The sequence below is a fragment of the Papaver somniferum genome, chromosome 7, assembly GCF_003573695.1.
Source record: "Papaver somniferum cultivar HN1 chromosome 7, ASM357369v1, whole genome shotgun sequence".
Taxonomy (NCBI): domain Eukaryota; kingdom Viridiplantae; phylum Streptophyta; class Magnoliopsida; order Ranunculales; family Papaveraceae; genus Papaver; species Papaver somniferum.
Genome location: NC_039364.1, coordinates 88233719 through 88261042, shown reverse-complemented (window position 1 = coordinate 88261042; position 27324 = coordinate 88233719). Strand labels below are relative to the sequence as shown.

The 27324-nt window shown below is 34.8% G+C and overlaps 1 protein-coding gene across 1 annotated transcript; it reads left to right on the top strand.

Moving 5' to 3' along the window:
* Window positions 1–375: 375 nt before the first annotated feature.
* On the top strand, window positions 376–3398 carry LOC113294884. The gene is made up of 3 exons (XM_026543257.1): window positions 376–2167; window positions 2266–3086; window positions 3180–3398. The coding sequence occupies exons 1-3, from the start codon at window positions 376–378 to the stop codon at window positions 3396–3398; spliced, it is 2832 nt and encodes a 943-aa protein (XP_026399042.1).
* The last annotated feature ends 23926 nt before the right edge of the window (window positions 3399–27324 follow it).

The following is a 27324-nucleotide window of genomic DNA, read 5'->3' as shown; positions in this document are numbered from 1 at the left end:
GAGGAAAGATCATTTTGTGGAATAAGGATATTTGGTTGTGAATGACTCCCTTGTAGGTGATTATACTCTCTCTATTGCTTGTACAAACATAACAGATGGTTTCCAATGGATCTTAACTAATGTGTATGGTCCTAATAAACCTCAAGAAAGATGTTGTTTTTGGGAAGAACTAGATAATGTGTGTAGATTCTGGGATCTTCCTTGGTGTATTGGAGGGGATTTTAACACAGTTCTTTGTTGTGGTGAGAAAAAGAACTGCTCTAAAGTCACCAAGAGTATGAAGAGTTTTTCTAGCTGCATTGAGCAACATGAGCTAATGATCTTCCTCTCAAAGGTGTTAGGTATACCTGGTCCAACAATCAATCTGTTCCTATCATGTGTAGGCTTGATAGATTTTTGCTCTCTCCTTCCTTTGAACTCAAATTTCCTCTTGCCTCTCAACTTGCAAAACCTAGACCAACTTCTGATCATATTCCTTTAATTCTTGATCTCTCTGATTCTTCTTGGGGATCTAGCCCGTTTAGATTTGAGATTCTTTGGTTTTTGGAAAATGGCTTTGTGGAAATGTTGGAAAATTGGTGGAACTCTTTCTGTTTTACAGGTACACCCAGTGAGATTTTTTGGTTAAAGCTAAAAGAACTGAAAGGTTTACTCAGGGTGTGGAACAAAGATACTTTTGGCCATACAACAACCAAACTACAAAATATTTTTTCTGACATTCAAGTGATAGACAGTGTTTCTGAAAGTGTTTGCTTGTCACAAGATCAAGTCAATGCAAAGATTAGTCTACAAGATGACTTTGAGAAAGTGACTCTTATGGAGGAGACTGATTGGAGGATTAAATCAAAATCTAAGTGGATCAAAGAAGGAGATAGGAACACTGCTCATTTCATGAGAATTGCTGCTGCAAAAAGGAGGTACAACAGAATTAGACAATTGTACATAGATGGAGTTATGATATCTGACAAAACAGTTTTGCAGGAACATATTGTAGCCTTTTATAGAACTTTATTTACTGAAGAGATGCTCATAAGACCTGAATTAGAGGGCATTAATTTTGATCAAATCAACTCTGAAGAGGCAACCATTCTTGAGAGTAATTTTACTAAAGATGAAGTTTATTCAGCAATCAAAGATTTGGGCAATGATAAAGCTCCTGGTCCAGATGATTACCCTATTTTGTTCTTCTTCAATTATTGGAAGTTCTTGAAACATGACTTAATGGCAGTAGTACATGAGTTTTGTACAAGTGGAAGAATAGATACAAGGCATAATTCAACTTTTATTGCATTGGTTCCTAAAAGAGATAGTATTGAAACCATAAAAGATTGTAGGCCTATATTTTTGCTAACTAGTGTTTACAAAATTATATCAAAAGTTCTTGCTACAAGATTAAGCTTAGTTATGGATAAACTTATCTCACCGGTGCAGTGTGCTTACATTCAAGGAAGACAAATTATAGATGGTACTCTCATAGCTAATGAGATGGTAGATTCAAGAATAACCCCAGGTGTTCCTGGATTAATATGCAAAATTGATCTAGAGAAGGCATTTGACAGAGTCAGTTGGTTTTTTTTGGAAAAGATGTTAAAAAAGATGGGTTTTGGTGATCAATGGTGTAAATGCCTGAGATTCTGTTACTCAACAGCTTCCTTCTCTGTTCTTATTAATGGTACTTCTTTTGGGCACTTCAATAGCTCTATAGGGGTAAGAAAAGGAGATCCTCTATCTCCTCTTCTCTTCAACATTGCAATGGAGGGATTTTCTAGGTATTTAGACAGAGTTGCTGAAATGGGTCAGTTCAATGGCTTTTCAAATGTGCACAATGGAATTGTCATCAATCATCTTCATTATGCAGATGACACAATCTTTTTTCTAAATTATTCAAGAGATGAATTACATAATTGGTTTTCTTCCTTGAAGTGCTTTGAATTGATCGCAGGATTGAAAATAAACACATCAAAGAGAAGAATTATTCCAATTGGGGATTGTCAAGACTTACAAGCTTGGGCAATGGAGTTAGGTTGCATTACTGATAAGCTTCCTTTTATATATTTGGGCATGCCACTTGGAGCTAAAGCAAATTCCAAAGCTATATGGGATCCTATTCTCAACAAATTTGATGTCAGGCTTTCTCATTTGAGCAAAATTTCAGTTTCCAAGGGAGGTAAACTCACAATGCTGAAAACTATTTTTTCTTCTCTTCCTCTTTACTACTTTTCTCTTTTTAAAACTCCAGTCTCAGTCATAAATCAACTTGAAAAGAAAATGAGAAATTTCTTATGGGTAGTTCTAAAACTTCTCATTTGGTAAAATGGAGTTTGGTGCTTGCTGATAAGAGTAGAGGAGGTTTAGGTGTTTTAAATCTGAGGCAAATGAACATTGCATTACTTGCAAAGTGGGTCTGGAGATTTGGTGTGGAGAAAGATCAGCTTTGGTGCAGGATAATAGCTAAGAAACATGGCTCTATGTCTTCTTATTGGTTACCTGGTAGAGTAACAAATTCTTCTGGTATTTCTTGTTGGAAAATTATTGTTGAAACCAGTCAGCTGATCAATTTGTATGTTTCTATTAATATTCACTCTGGTTCAAGGGTTTCTTTCTGGTTTGACAAATGGAGTGGAGATGAGTCTTTATGTACTTCTTTTCCTGAATTGTTCAGATTAGCTAAAGATAAATATAGTTCAGTTGCTGGTCATATTTCTAATGGAAGTTGGGCTTTTGATTTTAAAAGAAGATTGCTGGTAGATGAAGTTAATAAGTTTGCGGTTTTACTTCTTAGGATTGGTTCCACACCTCCAACTCTGAATGGCTCACCAGATACAAGAAGATGGACTTTGGGAAATAATGGAGTGTTCTCCGTTAAAACACTTTATTCTCAGTTGATTAAGTCAGATGGTGTTACCGATTTTCCTTTCAAGTTTGTATGGAACTTCAAAATACCACCAAATCTAGTTTGGTGTGCAGTGCATAGCAGACTCAACACCAAAGCTATGCTTTTGCATAAGGGAATGGTACTAGACATTGACTGTGTTATGTGTGGAAACTTTGAAGAATCTGCAAATCACCTTCTTCTTCATTGCAAGGTGGCTCATAAGTTGTGGTTAGACTTAGTTCCATCTAGTTGGTGCTGAGTAACTCCTTATTCTCTGTATGATTTGGCTCATATTTGGCAGCAGGTTTACAATTCAGTTTACTGGAACATGATCCCAGCATCTATAGTCTGGGTCATTTGGGCAGAACGAAATGCGCGCACTTTTGAAGAGAAACACATTTTCAAAACTGATTTGGATCTAATCATTGAAGCCAAATCATTAGTAACTTCCTGGGCAAGATCTTTTGGTCATCAAAATGTTACGGTAGCTGACAATTGGGATGCAAATTTTCACCAAATGTAATTTAATTTTTTCAGTTTTCTTTTGCTACTCCTTGTAGCTTTTTTTTTGTACATTCTTCTTCTCTTAATAAAGTCTCTCTCGTTCTATCAATTTTTTTTTTTTTGACATCGCTGCATTAACTGGAGCTTCTTTCTTACCCCCAAATAAATTCAATAAAATGCTAAATGAATTTTTATTATTTCTACTTACTTCTGTCAGGACATCAGGTTGAAAAGATAGAGGGATCTTGTTACATGTTCGTGATAATTCGAAAAGAGTGTTGTATGAATTAATGTTCTTGCGAGATCTGAATCGAGAATGAAGTGTGCGACAAATCTGTGGCTATGTTAGTTCTCCTAATTCGTATATCTTCCTTCAATATAAAAAATTGTGTCACCATTGAGATGGACAACAACCAAGGATACTTTTTCGGTATCAGTTATACCACGAAAACTAAAATACTTTTCTACCATAAAATCCAGCCCTTTGTATCATCTTCGTTAAAAATAGAAAACTGCAAATTTATTATTTCTGCTGAATGATTGAGCTTGTTGTAGCCGCACCGGTATTTGATACAAGCGATCCCCGTAGCTCTGCGAGTGTGGACTCAAATTTTATACTGGAAGTTATACGATCAACATATATCATTTCCAGCTTCACTTCAAGTTGTGTATTCAATTGTGTACTCGGCAAAGAAAAATTCGTATTGCCAAAGAAACAGATCAAAACTTGTATTATAATGATGCTGGACTACTAGTGAGGCTCGCGAAGGTTAATTAATCAAATTACCGAGCACATATACATGCCAAACCATCTTATATTTTCGTCGCACCTTATTAATAGATGATAGAAGTTGCTGACGCTGTAAGTTAACATGAAAAAACTCTTGGATAACCACAGATACAGGACGTTGGGATACTTGGTGTTGGTAATTAATGAATATATGGCAAGGTAACTTTATAACAAGGATACTTACCCAACTAATAAGGATGACGCACTTGTGTTATTGTGGTGATATTATTGATATAAATACTCCCTTTTTTTCTTCTTTTTGTTATTAATAGGAATAAGCACGATTGCTAAAGTGCGGATAACGGTATTAGCGGGGCGGATACCAAACCACATGAGACAAAATAATCCTGGCCATTGGATCCTGAATTGGTACCCGCCGTTAGCAATTGCGACATCAGCCTTTAGCAATCATGGGAATAAGATGGAATTGATGAATATGTTACTGGATGAGTAAAGTAATAACGGTGGTAACTGAGTAGCGAAAGCGTTAAAGAAAGAAGGAAAAAAATTGGGTAGGATCGATTACGCTGATTCAGATGTTTGGATCGGTTAACCACCTTAATCCTTTGAATCGTGGATTAACCATCAAACTAAGCAAACCGAATGAATATTGATTGTATTGATTAAATAATAAATCCTTGAATAATCTATGAATATATAAAGAACATGAGTTGAATCCAAAGCAAATATAAAAGAAGGAAGCATAGATTATTCCTAAAAATAACTAAACTCTCCGAATTAGTATTGGTATCCCAACACACACATTCCATTGAAGAATCTCGTAATTTTTATAATAAACCAACATTTTGGGTTTTCCCTTTGGTGTATCAAATTAATATAATATTAAGTTATCCCTTTTATATTCTACTTTTTAACTATAATATTTTATTAACGCGCGCGTTACAGCCCCATAGGGGTCAATGTCCATCTAATATAGACCCATCAAAACAAAATCAACACATAAACCCCATTTTTCCTAAACTGTCTAAATCACCCTTCCGTGTATTTTCTTATATCGTCTATTTTCTTCGATGTCTTTTTGATTCTATTTCAGAAACCAGAAACCTAACTCCCTCAAAACTCAGAAATCTCAGATCTATATTCATCTAGCAAAGAAAATAATCCTCTGATTCTTGATTTTACCTTCTTTTCTTCTTCAATGGTTACGTACCTCAACCATAGAAGCAAATTCTGACCTAGCTCGCTTTATTTTTCTGACCTAATTTATGTAAAACAACAAAAATGGCGAAGAAGCAAAATCAACAGGAGAAAAAGAGAGATAAAAAGCTAAAGAAAACAGCGAAACCACCTCCAAAAGGTAATAAATCGTATGAATTCTTATTCTTCAATGGTTTATGTTTCATTTTTTTCAATTGAATATGAATCAAAAGATTATTAGGTTTAGATTTCATTTGATTTTTTGGGTTTTCTGTTTGCTTTTAGGTTTCATTTGTTAGGTTTAGGTTTCATTTGATTTCAATTGAAAACTAATTCAATTTTGGGTTTAGGTTTAGGTCTCATTTTTGATGAAATCGTACTTCATAAATGTTGTATTTAGGTTTCATTTGATTATTAGGTTTAGGTCTCCTTTTTCTTGTGTCTTCTGTTTGCGTGTTTAGGTTTCATTTAATATTTTTTTTTCAATTTTGTCTGCTGAAATTAGCTTTGATGAAACCAAAAATGGTTCCACCATAACTGATGATGTTTGCTAAGGTATAATCTGGCCTTTTTGATGAAACCCTTTTTGGTTTCATCACTTTTCTACTTTGGTTTCACCATAACCATGTATTTGTTTGATGTATAGACTACTCTTGAATATGGTGGTTGAAATTAATTTGGTTTCATAGATATGCTTGAATTTCTGTAGAAAGTCGATTATGAATATTAGGTTTCTGTTGTTTTGTCACTGATTTTGCGTAAACCAATTTTGGTTTCCATCATCTTCATCAACATATGGTTTTATCATTTTGATGGTTTGGTGCTACTGGTAATGCATATGAATGATGGTTTGGTGCTACTGGTATTGCATATGAAGGCATTGATACATAATATAATTTGCTCTTTTTGATGAAATCATTTTTAGTTTCATCGTTTTATCTTTGTTAAATTGGGTTTCATCAGAATTGATTTGATTTTTTGTTGGTTTATTCATGTGTTTTTGAATAAACCATTGTTGGTTTCATCATTTTTACTTTGTTAAATTTGGTTCCACCAGAACAGTTGGCGGTGTTGGTTTATTCTTGTTTGACTAAAATCATTTTTGTTTTCATCCTTATTGTTGTTTTCAATTAGTGTTGTCTTTGATCAAACCTATTTTGTTCTCATAATTGATTTTTACATTTGGAACCTGCTGTAGTGGTTTTTAGTTAGTGGTTTCATCTGTTTTTCATCCTTATTGGTGTTTTTAACTAGTGTTGTCTTTGATGAAACATATTTTGGTTTCATCATTGATTTTTACATTTGGAACCTGTTTTAGTGGTTTTTAGTTAGTGGTTTCATCTGTTTATCATTATTGTTGGTGTTTTCAATTAGTGTTATCTTTGATGAAACCTGTTTTGGTTCACATATTGTTGGGACCAGCTACTCTTTTGGTGTTTTCATTTAGCGTTGTTTTTTGATGGAACCAATTTTGGTTTCATCATTTTCATTTAGTTAATGGTTTCTTTGATGAAACCAATTTTGGTTCAGTAAGTATTTTCATGTGCTTATGGATTGCTTATGTCTTTCACAATAGGAAAAAAGAGATTTACAGAACCATATACAGGGAATGTAGGAGATGCAATTACATGAAGAGCTCGTTGAAGGGAAACATGAAGTCTCCTGAAGAGGATACATCAGAAAATATGTGAAACATGAGAGTAAAGATGGCACTCAAAAATCATGATGACAAAAACATATCAATAAAGACAATAGTGTAAATATCAACTAGTTGTAATTGGATTTTGCAATATTATATATTTCCTGTCAAAATGCTTATAATAGTTTATAAAAGATTTCAATTGCTTATCAATGGTTTCAATTGTTGAATTTTTTCTTGTCGAACTAATTCAATTGTTAAACTTAAAATAGATTTAAAACTCATATATGAGATATGAATGATGTTTTGATGAAGTTTCAATTGTGAGTCTGGGCTAGTTTATCTGTAGAGGAAACATCCTGATGGTAAGAACAACTACCAGTAACTATATGTAAGAAAGTGATGTAAAAATATAAGGTTCATAATGCAGATGAAACCAAAAGAAGCAACAATAAAAAATGATGAAACCAAAAAGGGTTCCACCGAAAAATGATGGAACCTATTTTGGTTCCAGCAAATTATAAAAGCCTGCAAATCTGAGAAACTTAATGTAAAATGAAACAAACATGAAACAAATGTAGACAAGAGAATAAATGTAAAATAACAGTCAGAGTAAATATGAAAAGTGGTTAAAACATATTATAGTCTAAATAAAAATTAAAGCCGAAAGTCGACGAATTGTAGTCGAAATGACTTCACATCTGCCGCGCAGTGCATGTCCTTCGGTTCCTTGTTGTAGAAATTAACTTCAAATTGTGGGAGTGTATTTGAACAATTCAGCAAGGTTGTATAATTTTTTATCACCACCACCGCCGACCACCACCACCAACCAATAACAGCCCCAACCGCCACCTAGCACCAACAACAACAACACTAACCAGCATCTCCGCCACCAATATCGGCACCCGCATCGTCGCCGCCGCCACTACCACACACCATCACAACAACTTTGTTGATAAAAAGATGAAACCAAAACAAAAACCGGTTTCACACAAAAAAAGGCAACAAATATTAGATGAAACCAAAACTGTTTCAACAAAAAAGTTATTATTATATCACCAACAAATTGGCAAAGAGACGACGGGGAAGAACACCAACCCCTGGCAGGTATCTTGGACCTGAAAGTGCCCATGGTGAAAGTCTTTCCTTGTATTGATGATGTCTGTAACAACAAAAAGTACTAAAAGAGAAGCAATTTACTAGCCAGAACTGTGCGACCACTACTGTTATCGGATTCATTTGGAATAATGGTTTCGTCCAACAATAATGCCTTGTAATAATTAGAATAAACAAAGAACTCAATATTACATGTTGAATGATTTCGAACAAGAATAACACAACAATAAGTTTTAAGTATTGGTAGCTAGCTTATAATTATTCAAGTGAGAATGATTTCATTCACTCACATGCCAGTATCCCTTTTTACTAATTGTAATGCTTTGGGTCTACACCTCCAAAAGACTATATCACCTTTATCCTCGTCCTTGGCATCTTGATTTAACCAAAATGACAAAACATCTACACATATTAAACCTTGAGCAACCATGTTGTGCCTACACAATCAAGAGAATCTTGTTAGGAACAAAATCCAACTTTAGCCTCAAGAACTGAAAGTTTTTTTCTTTCCAAAATAGAAAGGGGTAAAACAGGACCCAACCAACAATAGAGAAACACATCATGACCATATAAAAAATAAAAACAAAAATACATAGCTACAGGGGTAAAAGATTTTAACTATAATTGTGAATTAAATCAGTATTAAGAAGATGCAAATGTAGTCTCCCTACTACTTCACCTCTACGTGTCCATGAGAGAGTGTTATTTTCCTAACAGAAAATGTTCCAACCAAACTCAAAAAATTTCACACAAATTCAATATATTGTGATAGATACCAACAACCAACAACTAAATGGTATAAAGTCATATTCAATTAGCAACCAATTTATCACAACAACTTTGAATGGTGAGTCAAATTTAAGAAATTAGGAACCACAAAATCAATTAATCTCCTATTATGAAAAATCTAATACAGGGTACCTATTCTTCCCACCAAGCACGAATTCATTTCATTTCCGAAATTCAATTCGAACGAACTCAATTCGACTCCGAACAAAAATAATGAAAATCACAACAAAAATTAACTCACCATGATTTAACTACTTACTGCAATTGTTTTGAGATTGAACAACTTCTCCCTCTTGTTGTGTTGAATCATGAGTTCGGCTATTAATAAAAAAAACCTAAACTTGAAAGAAAAATCCCCCCCCACCACCACCACCGATGCCTCCACTACCATCACCACCCATCGCTTCTGATTACCCATAGCTATTATCTGATTCAAGTTTTGGTATTTAATTTCATATCACGAAAGAAAACTCAAACTTGAAATGAAAAACCTCCACCACCACCGCCGACACTACCATCCCTATCCACTGTTTTTTCAAATAGCTCCACCTATTGATCTATGAGGATGATGATGATTATCTGTAGAAGAATAAGAAGTCGTGAATACATAGACTGTGGTTTTCTCCAAGAGAGAGAGAGAGTTACTTGACATAATAAGATCTCTACGAAGAAGAACAGAAGAAGTACGGAGAGGGTATGCTCGATATTTCTGGAAATAGAAAATATATAGTTTACTTAGATTTAAATAATTTGTGGTTTTTGTGCCACTTTTTAATCAAATTGTTTTTATTTATTAAAGAAAATATGGCTGGATTTTTTGTATCACAAGTTTGGTCACCTTGGTGTTTTATGACTAGTTATGATATTTTATTTTTTGTTCTTTCTTTTTGGTGATACTTCTAAGTAATGATACTCCATTTCAAACCTAATAATTATTATCCTTGTTATAATTTTTATTTCGTAATAGGGCATGTGGCCCATGGATGTGCGGTCCATTAGACGATTAGGTTTTCCCTTCCCTATATATAAGAACCTTGTATTATGTAATCTCTGATGCCTCTTTATCAATAAGAAGTTCTTCTCTTTCTCCATCTCTATACCTATCTCTTGCTTTAACCCAATTGATACTACAAAACGTTATCAACACGATGCTACACCGCCGAGCTGACGTTGGATTTTATTTTGATCTTTTGTTTCCAATCGATCGAATGCAGATTCGGAAATCGCCATAGTCATTGGATATGTACCTCTGTTCTTGGATTGGATAGTTAAATCTCCACCTCCTTTGCAATAGTCAGATTCTGCCGAGAACGATTCCATGGGTCTTGTTTTGTTTCCTATATCCAAATGACCAGGTACACCTAAACATGTTTCTTTTCATTAAGATTAGGCGTCAATACAAGGACATTATGGTTCTGTTTGTCTGCCACAAACACTTGCTTGATCAATTCATTATCATTGGCTAATGGCTATCATATATTTTCATGTGTTATTTTATTTTTCTCCTCTACCATGCTCATCTTGTCTGTTTCTGACAAGCACTCCATACCGTCTCTAAACCTTTTCTAAGGTGCACTGAATTGCATAATTTGATGATTCTCTTTAGACCCTAATTTGATGTTGTATTTTATTATTTTCTCTATTAAAAAAAATTACTATTTGTATAGGATGTAGTACATCTTTTCTATGTATCAACTATGATAGTTGATCCCTGAAGCGTGTATCAACTATGACAGTTGATCCTTCGTACGTGTATCAACTATGACAGTTGATCCCATACAGCTGATTGGTTTACTTGCTTTGCAAGTCTTTTATTTCCTAGTTTGCTTAGATTTCCTTCTCTTTTCAAGTTTAGTCGGTTCTTGTGAACCTATTTAAAGGTTATGCCTTCTTGTTTAAACACACATCTTATTATCAATATTATTATTATCAATTTGATTATCAACTTTTATCTCTTAAATCTTGATCCTTGAATCAGATTTAATTAAGTTTCTGACGAAACTTAAACCTATTCTTGTTACCCTTATCTGTGCTACACTAGTTGGTATAGAGACAGCGTTTTTAGATTTTTATCTAGAAACAGATCCTTACACAGCTTCCGCACAATCTCAAACAACCCTACAGATTTCATCAACCTTATTTCCTTTCTTCTGTAGTTTTCAATGGCAGAAAACTCCTACCCTAGATGAATCGCAGAACTTTTGAAAACTATTCAAACCTCTATTGATACCAATACAACTTACATCAAAGATCTTACAGATGGTATTAAAAAGCAGTTTGGATCTATTGAAACAAGGTTGGTAACCCAAGAAGAAAATCATGTTCCTATGCAAAAAAAAATTTTGGTCGACGAAGGTGAGGAAGAAAATAATCTTAATGAAGTTTCGTTTTCAACTCACGAAGATTCAGCGTCATCTGAAGGCACTCAGGAAGATTCATCGGCATCTGAAGGCAATGGAATTATTCCAATTACTTCAGTTGAGCGGAACAATATTGAATCAACTTTTCAGAAGGATGAGGTAAATCAGGTTGAGGAGGTCTCGCATGTATCACAAGAACATGTATTCCAATTTTTGTGGAACAACTCACAAAAGATTATATGAGTAAGAAAATTTCCATTTATTTACTTCATCCATGGTACTAACGAACCAGTACATGTTGAAGTATGACAACAAGACAACTATCTTTAGTTATATATTCAACCTAAAGTAAGTGGTTGACATGTGCAGTGAGATTCTCTTGGCCTATTGAGATAAAGAAATTTCTCAAATTTAGCTAAATGTAGCAAAATTAAAAATGGAAAGAACCTAGAAGTAATGAGGGTTAGATGTACCGACTCATATAAATCATGTGAAAAGGGACATACGTATCATGAGACAAAGATGTACTTTTGTCTTCGGTAGTAATAACACCAATACACAAGTATCAACCGATTATGGGATTAGCTAAAATGTAATTGTAGCTCCCATCATAAATGAAAGAGTTGGAAATGCACCTGGTCATAGGTATTAATATATACAATGTAATGTGTGTATCATAATAGCAACCAATTTTCACATCAACTTTAATGGCAACAAGAATTTTGTCTACCCAATTGACTATTTATTTGAACTAGATCCAGTGTATGTACTTATGGAATGAAAAGTACTTCATTCCCACGAGACATAAATTCTCTAAAGCACTTGAGACATGTCTGGATGAAAAATATAGAATCCCCCCAGAAACGTAACATATATTCAATCTAAAGTACTTGAGTTGAATCTCCCTTTTGTTACTAATAAGGCCACACCACTTATTTAATGTCTCAAGACTCAATGTCGAACAGATAGTGGATTCCCCCCCCCCCCCCCCCCCCCCCCACCAACTTAAGGAATTTAAACGAGTTATTGAACTATTTCCTTATAATGTGGCTATGGGGATTGGATCATCGAGCGCAGCGCTGCTCAAAATTTGTTTTCGAGATAGAACAAAGACGCCACAAAATCTCTACATGTACCGAGAGATAATCACACCTTGTTAAACTCCAAACAAACCCATGCAAATGGATATTATGTGGAACCTGACTGTGATGAGAATGTAATTGATTGCATCTTTTATAGTATCTAATGTATTTGAAAGGAAACATACTTTAGAGAAACTAATGAGTCAATTTAGTGAAATGTAAATCACTATAGTATTCATTTGGATTATTGAATCCATATTGACACTGGCGATGAAATGTTGGAAATTAACTCATACAGACTTTGACATAACCATAAATGAACTTTGGTTGTGACATGATATTTCGTTTTGAAAGGACTCATACGTACATCACTGTGTTTGAGTGGTCGATACAACGGGAAAAATATTGACAAAATGCGAAGTAACGACATATCTCTCAATAAGTGTTTTCTAAAGTACTAGATGCACAACTCCCTCCCCCTCCCATCATGCTTTTAAGTAAGAAAGCATATCACTCATTTCACAAAGTCTTCAGTAAAATAGGATTGAGACCATCCTAAGATGCAAATGGTAAACAATCCGTATTACAAAGAAAACAAGGTGAAATTTAGAAAAATATTCATGCAAAATGCGGACCATTAAAGTGATTTATGGATCTGGTGAATGTTTTGATATTTTGGACTAGCTATTCTTCCCAAGAAATTTGTGTTTGAAAACTCTTAGAACATATTACACAATGTAAAGTGCAAAGGATCACCACCCTTGTTAATGTTATAGAATTTACATCAAAATATCTTGATGAATATTGCATGTTTAATAAGATCAATATAGAGCATCTTATACCCAATGGTCTCGCAGAGGCTACCATCAAAGGTTACAGATGGTGCCTAAGGAATAGGTTATGCGTACTAACCTACCTTTTATTACTTGGGGGATATGCAATATTACGCGCATATTTACTTAATTCATTTTTAGACCCCAATATTAGTCAACCTTTTTTTTGCGTACCAGTTGGTAACTGGATTTAAGCCTGACACTCGTGTTCTTACGCATTTTTGGTTGCACTATACATGTGCCATAACGATTCCACATCGTACTATGATGGGTCTTCAAAACTGTTAAGTAGTTATGTTGGAAATGAGTTCCCAACAATTATCCGTATTTTTAAAACTTTTGGCAGAAGATATCTTACTGCTAGATTTGCAGGTTGTCATTTTAATGAGACAATCTTCCCGTCGTTAGGGGGAGATAAGAAAATGTATTTTCTAAGGGAATGACAGGAATTGTCGTGGTGTGTTACCACTGTATCTCATATTGATTCTTGTAATCCACAAATGTAAATGTGAAGTGACAAAAAATAATCGATTTTCAGAATGTACATTGATGTTGCTAAAGTGACAAGATCACATATACCAGCTGCAAATATTCCTGCAAGGTTAGAAATCCTCAGTATGGGGTACACCATAGACTAAGGTGTTTCAACTACACTTGGTGGAAGTGTAGTCGAGGCTGTGGCTCCATAAAGGAATATGGAGAGACCACCAGGTTCGATCAATGCTCACCTAGAAAGGAAGTAGATGAGTAAGGCACAACCTAATTTGTATCATTAATGAAATCATCTCATTTTATTGTCTCTGACTATGTCCATGAATCAATACTGGAGGACGCTCCGAAGTTTTAAATGATTCTAGAGAACAATGAAATCCTGACGGATTATGAGAATGCACATGAGTCAATGGAAGGATCATGCGTGCGCAGTGATGATATAATACACAAATAGTTGCTCAGAAGTAGAGCACAATGAGATCGAACCATGCTTTATTTTGATTAATTTCAAATATAGCATATTTGGCTATACAATCCAGGAGAACTTGGTTCTTTGACAAATATACAGGTATTTGGTGTGGTAGTGCTAACCAACCAAGTGTAAAGCCTATTGGACATACATGATTAATTTGTCACAAAGCATAATGAGAAGAAAAGTCTTAAAGATAAAGACTCGCCTTGTGGCACGAGGTTTCTCACAAATCCCTGGAATTATTCTCTTGTAATGAACTTATAGTGTTCCGCTACTTAGTTAGCTTGGTAATTTCAAAAGGACTTGGTGCAGCATATGTAGTGGTTGTTACGTATCTCTGAAAGAATCAAGAGATAAAGATATTTACAAAAGTACTTGATAGACTTTTGTTTCCCAAATCAATGACTCTAAACCACAGAGCGTTTACAGTTAGATAGAACGCTCACTTTAGATTGAAGCAATCAGGCGGATGTGGTATACCCGTCTAAGTGGCTATTTGATTTGGAGGGGATAGACAAGTACGTTATTTTTCCTTGCATATTCAAAGAAAGTTCCTGATTTGGAATTGTAGCTATCTATGTCGATGGTAAAGATGTATGGGTACTCTTGATGTAATAAGAGACCTTAAAAGTTTTTGAAATCCGAATTTGAGATGAAAAATCTGGGAAAGCTCGACCGAATACTGAGCTTGTGGTATATTATTCCACCAGTTTGCATATGTCTAAAGTTGTCAGGCAATTTAACAAAGACATGCATCCTGATAGCACTCCCCATGATTAGTCGAGGTTCAAATGTAAGTAAGTGACCATTTCGTCTAAAGGAAGATGACGAAGATGTATTGGGAGATGAAATTCCCATATCTAAGTACAATATACGCATTGTTGTACTTAGTAATAATATACTCGATTAATTTTACATCCTCAGGAACTTGTTAGCTAGATATAGCTCAGCGCCAACGCAAAGTTATTGGAATGTATAGTGAAAGTAATCATGTACTTAAAAGTAACCATCGGCATAAATTTGTTTATCCCTGCAAAGACATAAAAGAATGTTAATGAAAGTGCTATCAAAAGTTGTTGATTATGAAGAATAATCTCTCTCCAACGAAAGTAATCAGGGGGATATGGTAGACTATTTTCTAGGTCATTACCGATATTCAGTTTCGAAAAGTACATGACTAAAGGAACATCTGGAACAACTCTGAAAGTAATCAGGGAGAGATGCCGACATCAGGGGGAGGATCCAAAGATATGATGTCGACATATTTTACTTCGAAATTGAAGTTGTGTTGTACTCTTTTTCCCTTCGATCGAGAATAGTTTTTCCCAAAGGGTTTTGTTACTCGACAAGGTTTTTAGCGAGACAACACTAAAGACATCAAGTATGTTGAACATTGAAGACATAAAGATCGCCGTTGATATTACTGAAAATATCTGTATCAAAGAAATGAAACGCGATATTCTGTTAAGCAACGTAACTTCCAGAATCAACAACACGGTCTTATAAACATTCATGTTACCGAAGTAAAGTGTGATAAACTCCTTTTGAATGTATTAGACTAATAAAAATTGTCTGACATCAGGGGGAGCATCTAATGGTGTGTTGAAATATTTTCCTTCACCGAGGTTACTTTTTCCCACTGGGTTTTGTTACTCGACAAGGTTTTTAATGAGACAACAACAAACACCACGAATTAACTTCCCAAGTTAGGATATTGTCTTTTCCAGAAGGATATTCTGCATAAGAAGTTGTGAAGCAACTAATCAACTTCAACGAAGCAAAGTGATCATCTGCAACGGATCACCTTTACTTGCATCTGTCACGTTGTACTCTTTCCCCTTCGTCAAGGTTTTGTCCCACAGGGTTTCCTTGTAAAGGTTTTAATGATGCAACATATTCGAGTCTAACTATGTTCTACGTTTGCGTAATATTGTACTATTTTTATTTAGTTCAGTTTTTGTCCCTTTGGGTTTCCCTGACGAAGTTTTAACGAGGCAATTAACTTAGACTCGTCGATCTTTGAAAATCGTATTGCATGTGATGAACTACATGTAAAGTACGTGACAACATGTGAAGTACTACATTTGAAAAGTTTTACCAAGGTTTTATCCCACTGGGTTTTTCCTTGTCAAAGTTTTAATGAGGCGATTGATTTCGGCACAAGTCATCAAGAAGGGGACGACATTTGAAGAACTACATTCAAAGCACTATATTTGAAGTACTATGTATAAATCTTTGTTATTGAACTGCACAAGGGGGAGTGTTATAGGGCCTGTGGACCATGGATGTGCGGTCCATTAGACGACTAGGTTTTCCCTTCGCTATATATAAAGAACCTTGTATTATGTAATCTCTGATGCCTCTTTATCAATAAGAAGTTCTTCTCTTTCTCCATCTCTATACTTATCTCTTGTTTTAACCCAATTGATAATACAAAACGTTATCACCACGATGCTACACCGCCGAGCTGACATTGGATTTTATTTTGATCTTTTGTTTCCAATCGATCGAATGCAGATTCGGAAATCGCCATAGTCATTGGATCTGTACCTCTGTTCTTGGATTGGATAGTTAAATCTCCACCTCCTTTGCAATAGTCAGATTCTTCCGAGAACGATTCCATGGGTCTTGTTTTGTTTCCTATATCCAATGACCAGGTACGCCTAAACATGTTTCTTTTCATTAAGATTAGGCGTCACTACAAGGACATTATGGTTCTGTTTGTCTGCCACAAACACTTGCTTGATCAATTCATTATCATTGGCTAATGGCTATCATATATGTTCATGTGTTATTTTATTTTTCTCCTCTACTATGCTCATCTTGTCTGTTTCTGACAAGCACTCCATACCGTCTCTAAACCTTTTCTAAGGTGCACTGAATTGCATAATTTGATGATTCTCTTTAGACCCTAATTTGATGTTGTATTTTATTATTTTCTCTATTAAAAAAATTACTATTTGTATAGGATGTAGTACATCTTTTCTATGTATCAACTATGATAGTTGATCCCTGAAGCGTGTATCAACTATGACAGTTGATCCTTCGTACGTGTATCAACTATGACAGTTGATCCCATACAGCTGATTGGTTTACTTGCTTTGCAAGTCTTTTATTTCCTATTTTGCTTAGATTTCCTTCTCTTTTCAAGTTTAGTCGGTTCTTGTGAACCTATTTAAAGGTTATGCCTTCTTGTTTAAACACACATCTTATTATCAATATTATTATTATTATCAATTTGATTATCAACTTTTATCTCTTAAATCTTGATCCTTGAATCAGATTTAATTAAGTTTCTGACGAAACTTAAACCTATTCTTGTTACCCTTATCTGTGCTACACTAGTTGGTATAGAGACAGCGTTTTTAGATTTTTATCTAGAAACAGATCCTTACACAGCTTCCGCACAATCTCAAACAACCCTACAGATTTCATCAACCTTATTTCTTTTCTTCTGTAGTTTTCAATGGCAGATAAAACTCCTACCTTAGCTGAATCGCAGAACTTTTGAAAACTATTCAAACCTCTATTGATACCAATACAACTTACATCAAAGATCTTACAGATGGTATTAAAAAGCAGTTTGGATCTATTGAAACAAGGTTGGTAACCCAAGAAGAAAATCATGTTCCTATGCAAAAAAAAAATTCTGGTCGACGAAGGTGAGGAAGAAAATAATCTTAATGAAGTTTCGTTTTCAACTCACGAAGATTCAGCGTCATCTGAAGGCACTCAGGAAGATTCATCGGCATCTGAAGGCAATGGAATTATTCCAATTACTTCAGTTGAGCTATTGAATCAACTTTTCAGAAGGATGAGGTAAATCAGGTTGAGGAGGTCTCGCATGTATCACAAGAACTTAATGTTGTTTCAGTTACATCTGTTGTCCCGGAACAGGAAGAGATAGAAATTAAATCTCTACAACAAGTAGAAAAGCAGTTCGAAGAAATTTCACATGTCACGCAAGAGTGTGAGTTATTTAATCTTAAATCTAATGATTTCATAGGTCTTGATTTTGATTTTTCTTCTGTATTTATTGTTAGAAATAATCAAGTTGATCATTGCTGTACTCCAATGATTAACCTATATACCCTAAAAAGAAGGTACCGGTTCATTCATTCGACGAAAATTATTTTTCGTTGTTTGATACGCGTGTCTATTAGGGTAAGTGTCGATCTCAACAGGATATACCTACCGAGAACTATGCCGGAAGAATTCATGGTAGAGTTTTCTCAAAAACCGAGAGATTAATGTTGCATAGGTATTTAGAGGATTTGATGTTTGTTCGACACTTTCCATACCAAGGACGTTTGTACTTGGATGAACCATCATATTTCCGAATTCAAAAGGGAGTGAAACCTTTTAATCAAGGGATTGATTTTACTACAATTCCAGGAAATAATAGATGGGAGAATAAGCACAGGGGGATTATGTCTTTTGTTGTGCCTAATATTTTGGTCGTTGACTTTGGATCAATGTCATCAAAGGAATTATTCTATATTGATGCAGTAGAAATTTCAAGTGGAGTAACTTGGTCCAGTATTTGGTTTGCAAGAGGATGTTTCGGCGTACCTGACAAACTCAATGGTTCTAATTCTTTTCCAGGCTCAAACTGCACATTATTTTTTTTTGGCGTACCAAAATCCTTTAATGATTATCTAAGAAATAATGCAGCAAACTGCATCACTGGTGAACGGTTTAATGTATGTTTCACTGTGATAAGTATTGTTGGTCATATGAATTTTCTCATTGCTTCAATTGCTGCACTTGGGATAGATAGTTCTGAAATTCATGGTATTGGCATCTTATCGTCTGTAAACAAATTGGATCTGTTAACACCAAATAAATAATACGGTGATGATGTCAAGATGAATTTGGTAATTTATAGCTGCGAGAATTCTTTTCTTCTCAGTGACAGGAATTATGTAAATATTCTTGGAGTTGTGTTATATCTACCAACCTTGGAAGAAGAGAACAAGGAGATAATGATACTCTGGAGTGTTCTAATTACTAAAAATGTTATTGCTATATCTTTTATTCGTCAGAGGTCAGATGTGAAAATACGCAAGGTGGTTAAATCCAGTGACAAGTTGTCTGGAAAACAAGTTTTTAAGCTTGCATACATTGATGTTCAAGGAAGTCTGCTTAGCATTTTTGTTCATAAGGAAAATTGCAGTCAGATTGTCTTAGCATGGTGGACGGATGATACTAAGCATTTCAGAGTTCTGAGAATTCTGAGAAAGAGGTGTTGCTCGGATTGTTCCAATATAACTCGATGGGACGATCCTCTTTATGGATTGTACCAATATAAACTATGACAGTTGATCCCATACATCTGATTGGTTTACTTGCTTTGCAAGTCTTTTCTTTCCTAGTTTGCTTAGATTTCCTTCTCTTTTCAAGTTTAGTCGGTTCTTGTGAACCTATTTAAAGGTTATGCCTTCTTGTTTAAATACACATCTTATTATCAATATTATTATTATCAATTTGATTATCAACTTTTATCTCTTAAATCTTGATCCTTGAATCAGATTTAATTAAGTTTCTGATGAAACTTAAACCTATTCCTATTACCCTTATCTGTGCTACACTAGTATATATTTGTTGTGATTGGGTACGTCAAAATCCGCCCGCTGCGGAGGAGGAAGACCTGTTCGTCTTCTAAGAAACCTGTTTGTTCGTTTTCTGTGGGTGAAGATTGAAAGGAGGAGACCCATCAGCTGCCCGGGCCCGTCAGTCCAAACCCAGACCCGTCATCTGTCCGGACCTATTAGCCCAAACTCGGACCCGTTAGCCCAAACCCGAGCCCGTCGTTCCGGTTTCAGCTGCTGTCATGTTCCGTTCCGGGTCCGCCTGCCGCCCGACCTAGTTGTCTGTCTTGTTCCGGGTCTGTGCCTATTCGTTGCAGCTGCCATGTTCCGGGATTTTGGGACCTACATTGCCAAGTCCTTGCCGGTTCTCAGTATGTGTAGATGGAACCAAATGTCGCCTGGAGGTATGTAACTATTGCAAGTTTTTATATTGAGTACTTACCGGGCAAATTTGGTTGTTTTTATTAGATTATGCCGAGTTCTTTTTTTTTTCTTAAGATAAGTCTGTATTATATAAACAGCCAATTTAAATTATGATTGTTGATCTCGACCATTAAGAATTTCGGTTTGATCGTTATTTTGTTCTCTTGAAATGATATTGGCCTTGGTTGAATGATGTTTATCTTTTGTTCAATTGGTTGTACCAACTCGATTCAAATATATGTATTTGGGGTTTAAAAGTACTTGAGCACCATTATTGTGTGTTTAATTTTCTGCCCAAATTTTAATTTTCAGTGGGATGTAAACCGCTTGCTCGACTATTAAAGAGTCGGTAGTTTCAAAAGATACGTTCAAATAAAATCACATGTATTCCAATTTTTGTGGAACAACTCACAAAAGATTATATGAGTCAGAAAATTTCCATTTATTTACTTCATCCATGATACTAACGAACCAGTACATGTTGAATTATGACAAAAAGAGAACTATCTTTAGTTATATATTCAACCTAAAGTAATTGGTTGACATGTGCAGTGAGATTCTCTTGGCCTATTGAGATAAAGAAATTTCTCAAATTAAGCTAAATGTAACAAAATTAAAAATGGAAAGAACCTCGAAGTAATGAGGGTTAGATGTACCGACTCATATAAATCATGTGAAAAGGGACATACGTATCATGAGACAAAGATGTATTTTTTTCTTCGGTAGTAATAACACCAATACACAAGTATCAAGCGATTATGGGATTAGCTAAAATGTAATTGTAGCTCCCATCATAAATGAAAGAGTTGGAAATGCACCTGGTCATAGTTATTAATATATACAATGTAATGTGTGTATCATAATAGCAACCAATTTTCACATCAACTTTAATGGCAACAAGAATTTTGTCTACCCAATTGACTATTTATTTGAACTAGATCCAGTGTCTGTACTTATGGAATGAAAAGTACTTAAGTCCCACGAGACATAAATTCTCTAAAGCACTTGAGACATGTCCGGATGAAAAATATAGAATCCCCCCAGAAACGTAACATATATTCAATCTAAAGTACTTGAGTTGAATCTCCCTTTTGTTACTAATAAGACCACACCACTTATTTAATGTCTCAAGACTCAATGTCGAACAGATAGTGGATTTCCCCCCCCCCCCCTCCACCAACTTAAGGAATTTAAAAAATGACTATCGGGATTGGATCATCGAGCGCAACGCTGCTCAAAATTTGTTTTCAAGATAGAAAAAAGACGTCACAAAATCTCTACATGTACCGAGAGATAATCACACCTTGTTAAATTCCAAAGAAACCCATGCAAATGGATATTATGTGGAACCTGACTGTGATGAGAATGTAATTGATTGCATCTTTTATAGTATCTAATGTATTTGAAAGGAAACATACTTTAGAGAAACTAATGAGTCAATTTAGTGAAATGTAAATCATTATAGTATTAATTTGGATTATTGAATCCATATTGACACCGACGATGAAATGTTGGAAATTGACTCATACAGACTTTGACATAACCATAAATGAACTTTGGTTGTGACATGATATTTCATTTTGAAAGGACTCATACGTACATCACTGTGTTTGAGTGGTCGAGACAACGGGAAAAATATTGACAAAATGCGAAGTAACGGCATATCTCTCAATAAGTGTTTTCTAAAGTACTAGATACACCACTCCCTCCCCCTCCCATCATGCTTTTAAGTAAGAAAGCATATCACTCATTTCACAAAGTCTTCAGTAAAATAGGATTGAGACCATCCTAAGATGCAAATGGTAAACAATCCGTATTACAAAGAAAACAAGGTGAAATTTAGAAAAATATTCATGCAGAATGCGGACCATTAAAGTGATTTATGGATCTGGTGAATGTTTTGATATTTTGGACTAGCTATTCTTCCCAAGAAATTTGCGTTTGAAAACTCATAGCACATATTACACAATGTAAAGTGCAAAGGATCACCACCCTTGTTAATGTTATAGAATTTACATCAAAATCTCTTGATGAATATTGCATGTTTAATAAGATCAATATAGAGCATCTTATACCCAATGGTCTCGCAGAGGCTACCATCAAAGGTTACAGATGGTGCCTAAGGAATAGGTTATGCGTACTAACCTACCTTTTATTACTTGGGGGATATGCAATATTACGCGCATATTTACTTAATTCGTTTTTAGACCCCAATATTAGTCAACCTTTTTTTTTTGCGTACCAGTTGGTAACTGGATTTAAGCCTGACATTCGTGTTCTTACGCATTTTTGGTTGCACTATACATGTGCCATAATGATTTCACATCGTACTATGATGGGTCTTCAAAACTGTTAAGTAGTTATGTTGGAAATGAGTTCCCAACAATTATCCGTATCTTTAAAACTTTTGGCAAAAGATATCTTACTGCTATATTTGCGGGTTGTCATTTTAATGAGACAGTATTCCCGTCGTTAGGGGGAGATAAGAAAATGTATTTTCTAAAGGAATGACAGGAATTTTCGTGGTGTGTTCCCACTGTATCTCATATTGATTCTTGTAATCCACAAATGTAAATGTGAAGTGACAAAAAATAATCGATTTTCAGAATGTACATTGATGTTGCTAAAGTGACAAGATCACACATACCAGCTGCAAATATTCCTGCAAGGTTAGAAATCCTCAGTATGGGGTACACCATAGACTAAGGTGTTGCAACTACACTTGGTGGAAGTGTAGTTGAGGCTGTGGCTCCATAAAGGAAGATGGAGAGACCACCAGGTTCGATCAATGCTCACCTAGAAAGGAAGTAGATGAGTAAGGCACAACCTAATTTGTATCATTAATGAAATCATCTCATTTTATTGTCTCTGACTATGTCCATGAATCAATACTGGAGGACACTCCGAAGTTTTAAATGATTCTAGAGAATAATGAAATCCTGACGGATTATGAGAATGCACATGAGTCAATGGAAGGATCATGCGTGCGCAGTGATGATATAATCCATAAATAATTGCTCAAGAAGTAGAGCACAATGAGATCGAACCATGATTTAGTTTGATTAATTTCAAATAGATAGCATATTTGGACTATACAATCTAGGAGAACTTGGTTCTTTGACAAATATACAGGTATTTGGTGTGGTAGTGCTAACCAACCAAGTGTAAAGCTTATTGGACATACATGATTAATTTGTCACAAAGCATAATGAGAAGAAAGCAGTCTTAAAGAATAAAGACTCGCCTTGTGGCACGAGATTTCTCACAAATCCCTGGAATTATTCTCTTGTAATGAACTTTATAGTGTTCCGCTACTTAGTTAGCTTGGTAATTTCAAAAGGACTTGGTGTGCAACATATGTATGTGAATGTTACGTATCTCTGAAAGAATCAAGAGATAAAAGATATTTACAAAAGTACTTGATAGACTTTTGTTTCCCAAATCAAGTGACTCTAAAGCATAGGATGCGTTTACAGTAAGATAGAACGCTCACTTTTAGATTGAAGCAATCAGGCGGATGTGGTATACCCGTCTAAGTGGCTATTTGATTTGGAGGGGATAGACAAGTACGTTATTTTTCCTTGCATATTCAAAAGAAAGTTCCTGATTTGGAATTGTAGCTATCTATGTCGATGGTAAAGATGTAATGGGTACTCTTGATGTAATAAGAGACCTTAAAAGTTATTTGAAATCCGAATTTGAGATGAAAAATCTGGGAAAAGCTCGACCGAATACTGAGCTTGTGGTATATTATTCCACCAGTTTGCATATGTCTAAAGTTGTCAGGCAATTTAACAAAGACATGCATCCTGATAGCACTCCCACGATTAGTCGAGGTTCAAATGTATGTAAGTGACCATTTCGTCTAAAGGAAGATGACGAAGATGTATTGGGAGATGAAATTCCCATATCTAAGTACAATATACACATTGTTGTACTTATTATAGTAATATACTTGATTGAATTTTACATCCTCAGGAAACTTGTTAACTAGATATAGCTCAGCACCAAGGCAAAGTTATTGGAATAGTATAGTGAAAGTAATCATGTACTTAAAAGTAACCATCGGCATAAATTTGGATTATCCCTGCAAAGACATAAAAATAAATGTTAATGAAAGTGCTACGCAAAAGTTGTTGATTATGAATGAATACTAATCTCTCCTCCAACGAAAGTAATCAGGGGGAGATACGGTAGACTATTTTCTAGGTCATTACCGATATTCAGTTTCGAAAAGTACATGACTAAAGGAACAGTATGGAACAACTCTGAAAGTAATCAGGGATAGATGCCGACATAAGGGGGAGGATCCAGAGATATGATGTCGACATATTTTACTTCGAAGTTGAAGTTGTGTTGTACTCTTTTTCCCTTCGATCGAGAATAGTTTTTCTCAAAGGGTTTTGTTACTCGACAAGGTTTTTAGCGAGACAACACTAAAAACATCAAGTATGTTGAACGTTGAAGACATAAAGATCGCCGTTGATATTACTGAAAATATCTGGATCAAAGAAATGAAACGCGATATTCTGTTAAGCAACGTAACTTCCAGAATCAACAACATGGTCTTATAAACATTCATGTTACCAAAGTAAAGTGTGATAAACTCCTTTTGAATGTATTAGACTAATAAATTGTCTGACATCAGGGGGAGCATCTAATGGTGTGTTGAAATATTTTCCTTCACCGAGGTTACTTTTTCCCACAGGGTTTTTTTACTCGACAAGGTTTTTAATGGGACAACAACAAACACCACGAATTAACTTCCCAAGTTAGTCTATTGTCTTTTCCAGAAGGATATTCTGCATAAGAAGTTGTGAAGCAACTAATCAACTTCAACGAAGCAAAGTGATCATCTGCAACGGATCACCTTTACTTGCATCTGTCACGTTGTACTCTTTCCCCTTCGTCAAGGTTTTGTCCCACAGGGTTTCCTTGTCAAGGTTTTAATGATGCAACATATTCGAGTCTAACTATGTTCTACGTTTGCGTAATATTGTACTCTTTTTATTTAGTTCAGTTTTTGTCCCTTTGGGTTTCCTTGACGAAGTTTTAACGAGGCAATTAACTTAGACTCGTCGATCTTTGAAAATCATATTGCATGTGATGAACTACATGTAAAGTACGTGACAACATGTGAAGTACTACATTTGAAAAGTTTTACCAAGATTTTATCCCACTGGGTTTTTCCTTGTCAAAGTTTTAATGAGGCGATTGATTTCGGCACAAGTCATCAAGAAGAGGAAGACATTTGAAGAACTACATTCAAATCACTATATTTGAAGTACTATGTATAAAGCTTTGTTAGTGTTATAGGGCCTGTGGCCCATGGATGTGCGGTCATTAGACGACTAGGTTTTCCCTTCCCTATATATAAAGAACCTTGTATTATGTAATCTCTGATGCCTCTTTATCAATAAGAAGTTCTTATCTTTCTCCATCTCTATACCTATCTCTTGATTTAACCCAGTTGATACTACAAAATATTTCTTTTTTTGGAAAAATTATTAACAATCGGTATGGGTAATAGATAATTTCATAACGAGCATATATATTGTTCTTCGTGATAACCATCAGTCGCCACTGTGTAATTGTTGGATACCATGTCGAAAGTTGGTGGTATTTTTCATCAACAACAAACGACATGGTAATCATTACATATAGTTGAAATTACATAAATTAATGCCTTTGAGACCAGCTAAATTTATTAATCAAGCGAGATTGTTAATTCGAAGAGTTAACATTTAGCTTTTATAAGTCTAATTTGGACCAGAGAATTATATTATTTAAGAGAGATTACTAAATAATCGAGTATTAATTAATGGAGTTTCAACTGTAATCACACCGAAACTAATACCAATTTATAAACGTTAATTTCTGGAAAAAAATCACAATTATCAGCACAGTCGAAAATTTCCTTCCATGCCGACTGAAACAAGTCAACGAAATTCGGCATGGTGATCATTCATTTTTTATAACGACTGTCTAGAATCGACATGGTATTCTTCATTTTACCACGTCGATTCTGGGAATTTTATGGAAAAAAAGTTAAAAGTTTTCTATGAAAAATAAAAATAAACTAAAAGAAAGTTTTTTTTAATAAAAAATAAATAAATTAGAAATACAAGGGCAATTTATCCGTTACAAAAACTATATGGATAAGGGATTTTTTATTTTACTTCAGAATATATATATATTTTTATTTGTCTTATTTAATATCCAAAATTGAGATAACCATGTGTTAAGCCAAAAATCTCTTCCAAACATAAAACGTGTTCAGAAAGAAAAACCTAAATAACTATTAACATTAAGCGCAATCAACTCAAATTCACTTCAAGGGGAGTCGATTTGGATGATCAGATTGAAATCCTTACTCTTTGTTCTTGTTCTCCCCTCCCTCTTTCTTCGAAGAAAGGTAAGTTAATGATCCAATTAGTGTAAGTAATGCTAACCAATTTAACTAGGAAACAAATGCTTGAGGAACTTTAACGCTATACCATATGTTCAATTCAGTAGTGCTAACCAATTTATTTGTTATCATCTTTATCATTTCATTTTGTATTGTTAAGTGAGAAATGTTGTTTATATGTTGTGACAATCCAACTTTTAACCAAATGATGGTTTAACTATAACGCATCTTTATACGCCAAGTGCATATTAATTGGGATATTTGAGGATTTCAGTGGGATCATGTGTATTTGATAAGTGTTTAATTTATATGAATTTAATGTGAAATCCCTTACCAATATTTGTTATAGTTCTTGTTATCTTTCTATTACTCTTTTTTCTTTTATTTGTAGTTATTGGGTGATCACCCCAAGAAGAGCGAAAATGGACACGAAGGAGCTGAGAAGTGAATTACTTTAAGTATCCAAATGTCTAAAGCTAAGATAAATAGAAGAAATAAGACGAAAAGAAACAAAGAATGTCGAAAACAAAAGATAAGGATATAATCCTTAAAGGTCAGAAGTTCTTAAAACCCATTTCAATAGAACGAGAAATAAGAAGCCAACACAGAAACATCGAGGTCATTCGGAGGTCAGATGAAGATGGACAAAACAACCGAAGAATAAAAAGGGATCTACAACGCAAAAACCGACAAGGTTAGAACCATGCCGACCGTAACACTATTTTGGAAGAGAATTCGTATTTTTAAATCCTTAAAGTGGGCATGATGAATCGTCCATGCCGATTGTAGCA

Excerpts from the sequence above, each read along its gene's own strand:
- LOC113294884 (XM_026543257.1), top strand. The coding sequence starts at position 376 with ATGTGTAGGCTTGATAGATTTTTGCTCTCTCCTTCCTTTGAACTCAAA. Across the intron at positions 2,168-2,265 it reads AATTTCAGTTTCCAAGGGAG|AAAATGAGAAATTTCTTATG; the intron begins GTAAACTCACAA and ends CAACTTGAAAAG. Across the intron at positions 3,087-3,179 it reads ACCTTCTTCTTCATTGCAAG|GTTTACAATTCAGTTTACTG; the intron begins GTGGCTCATAAG and ends ATTTGGCAGCAG.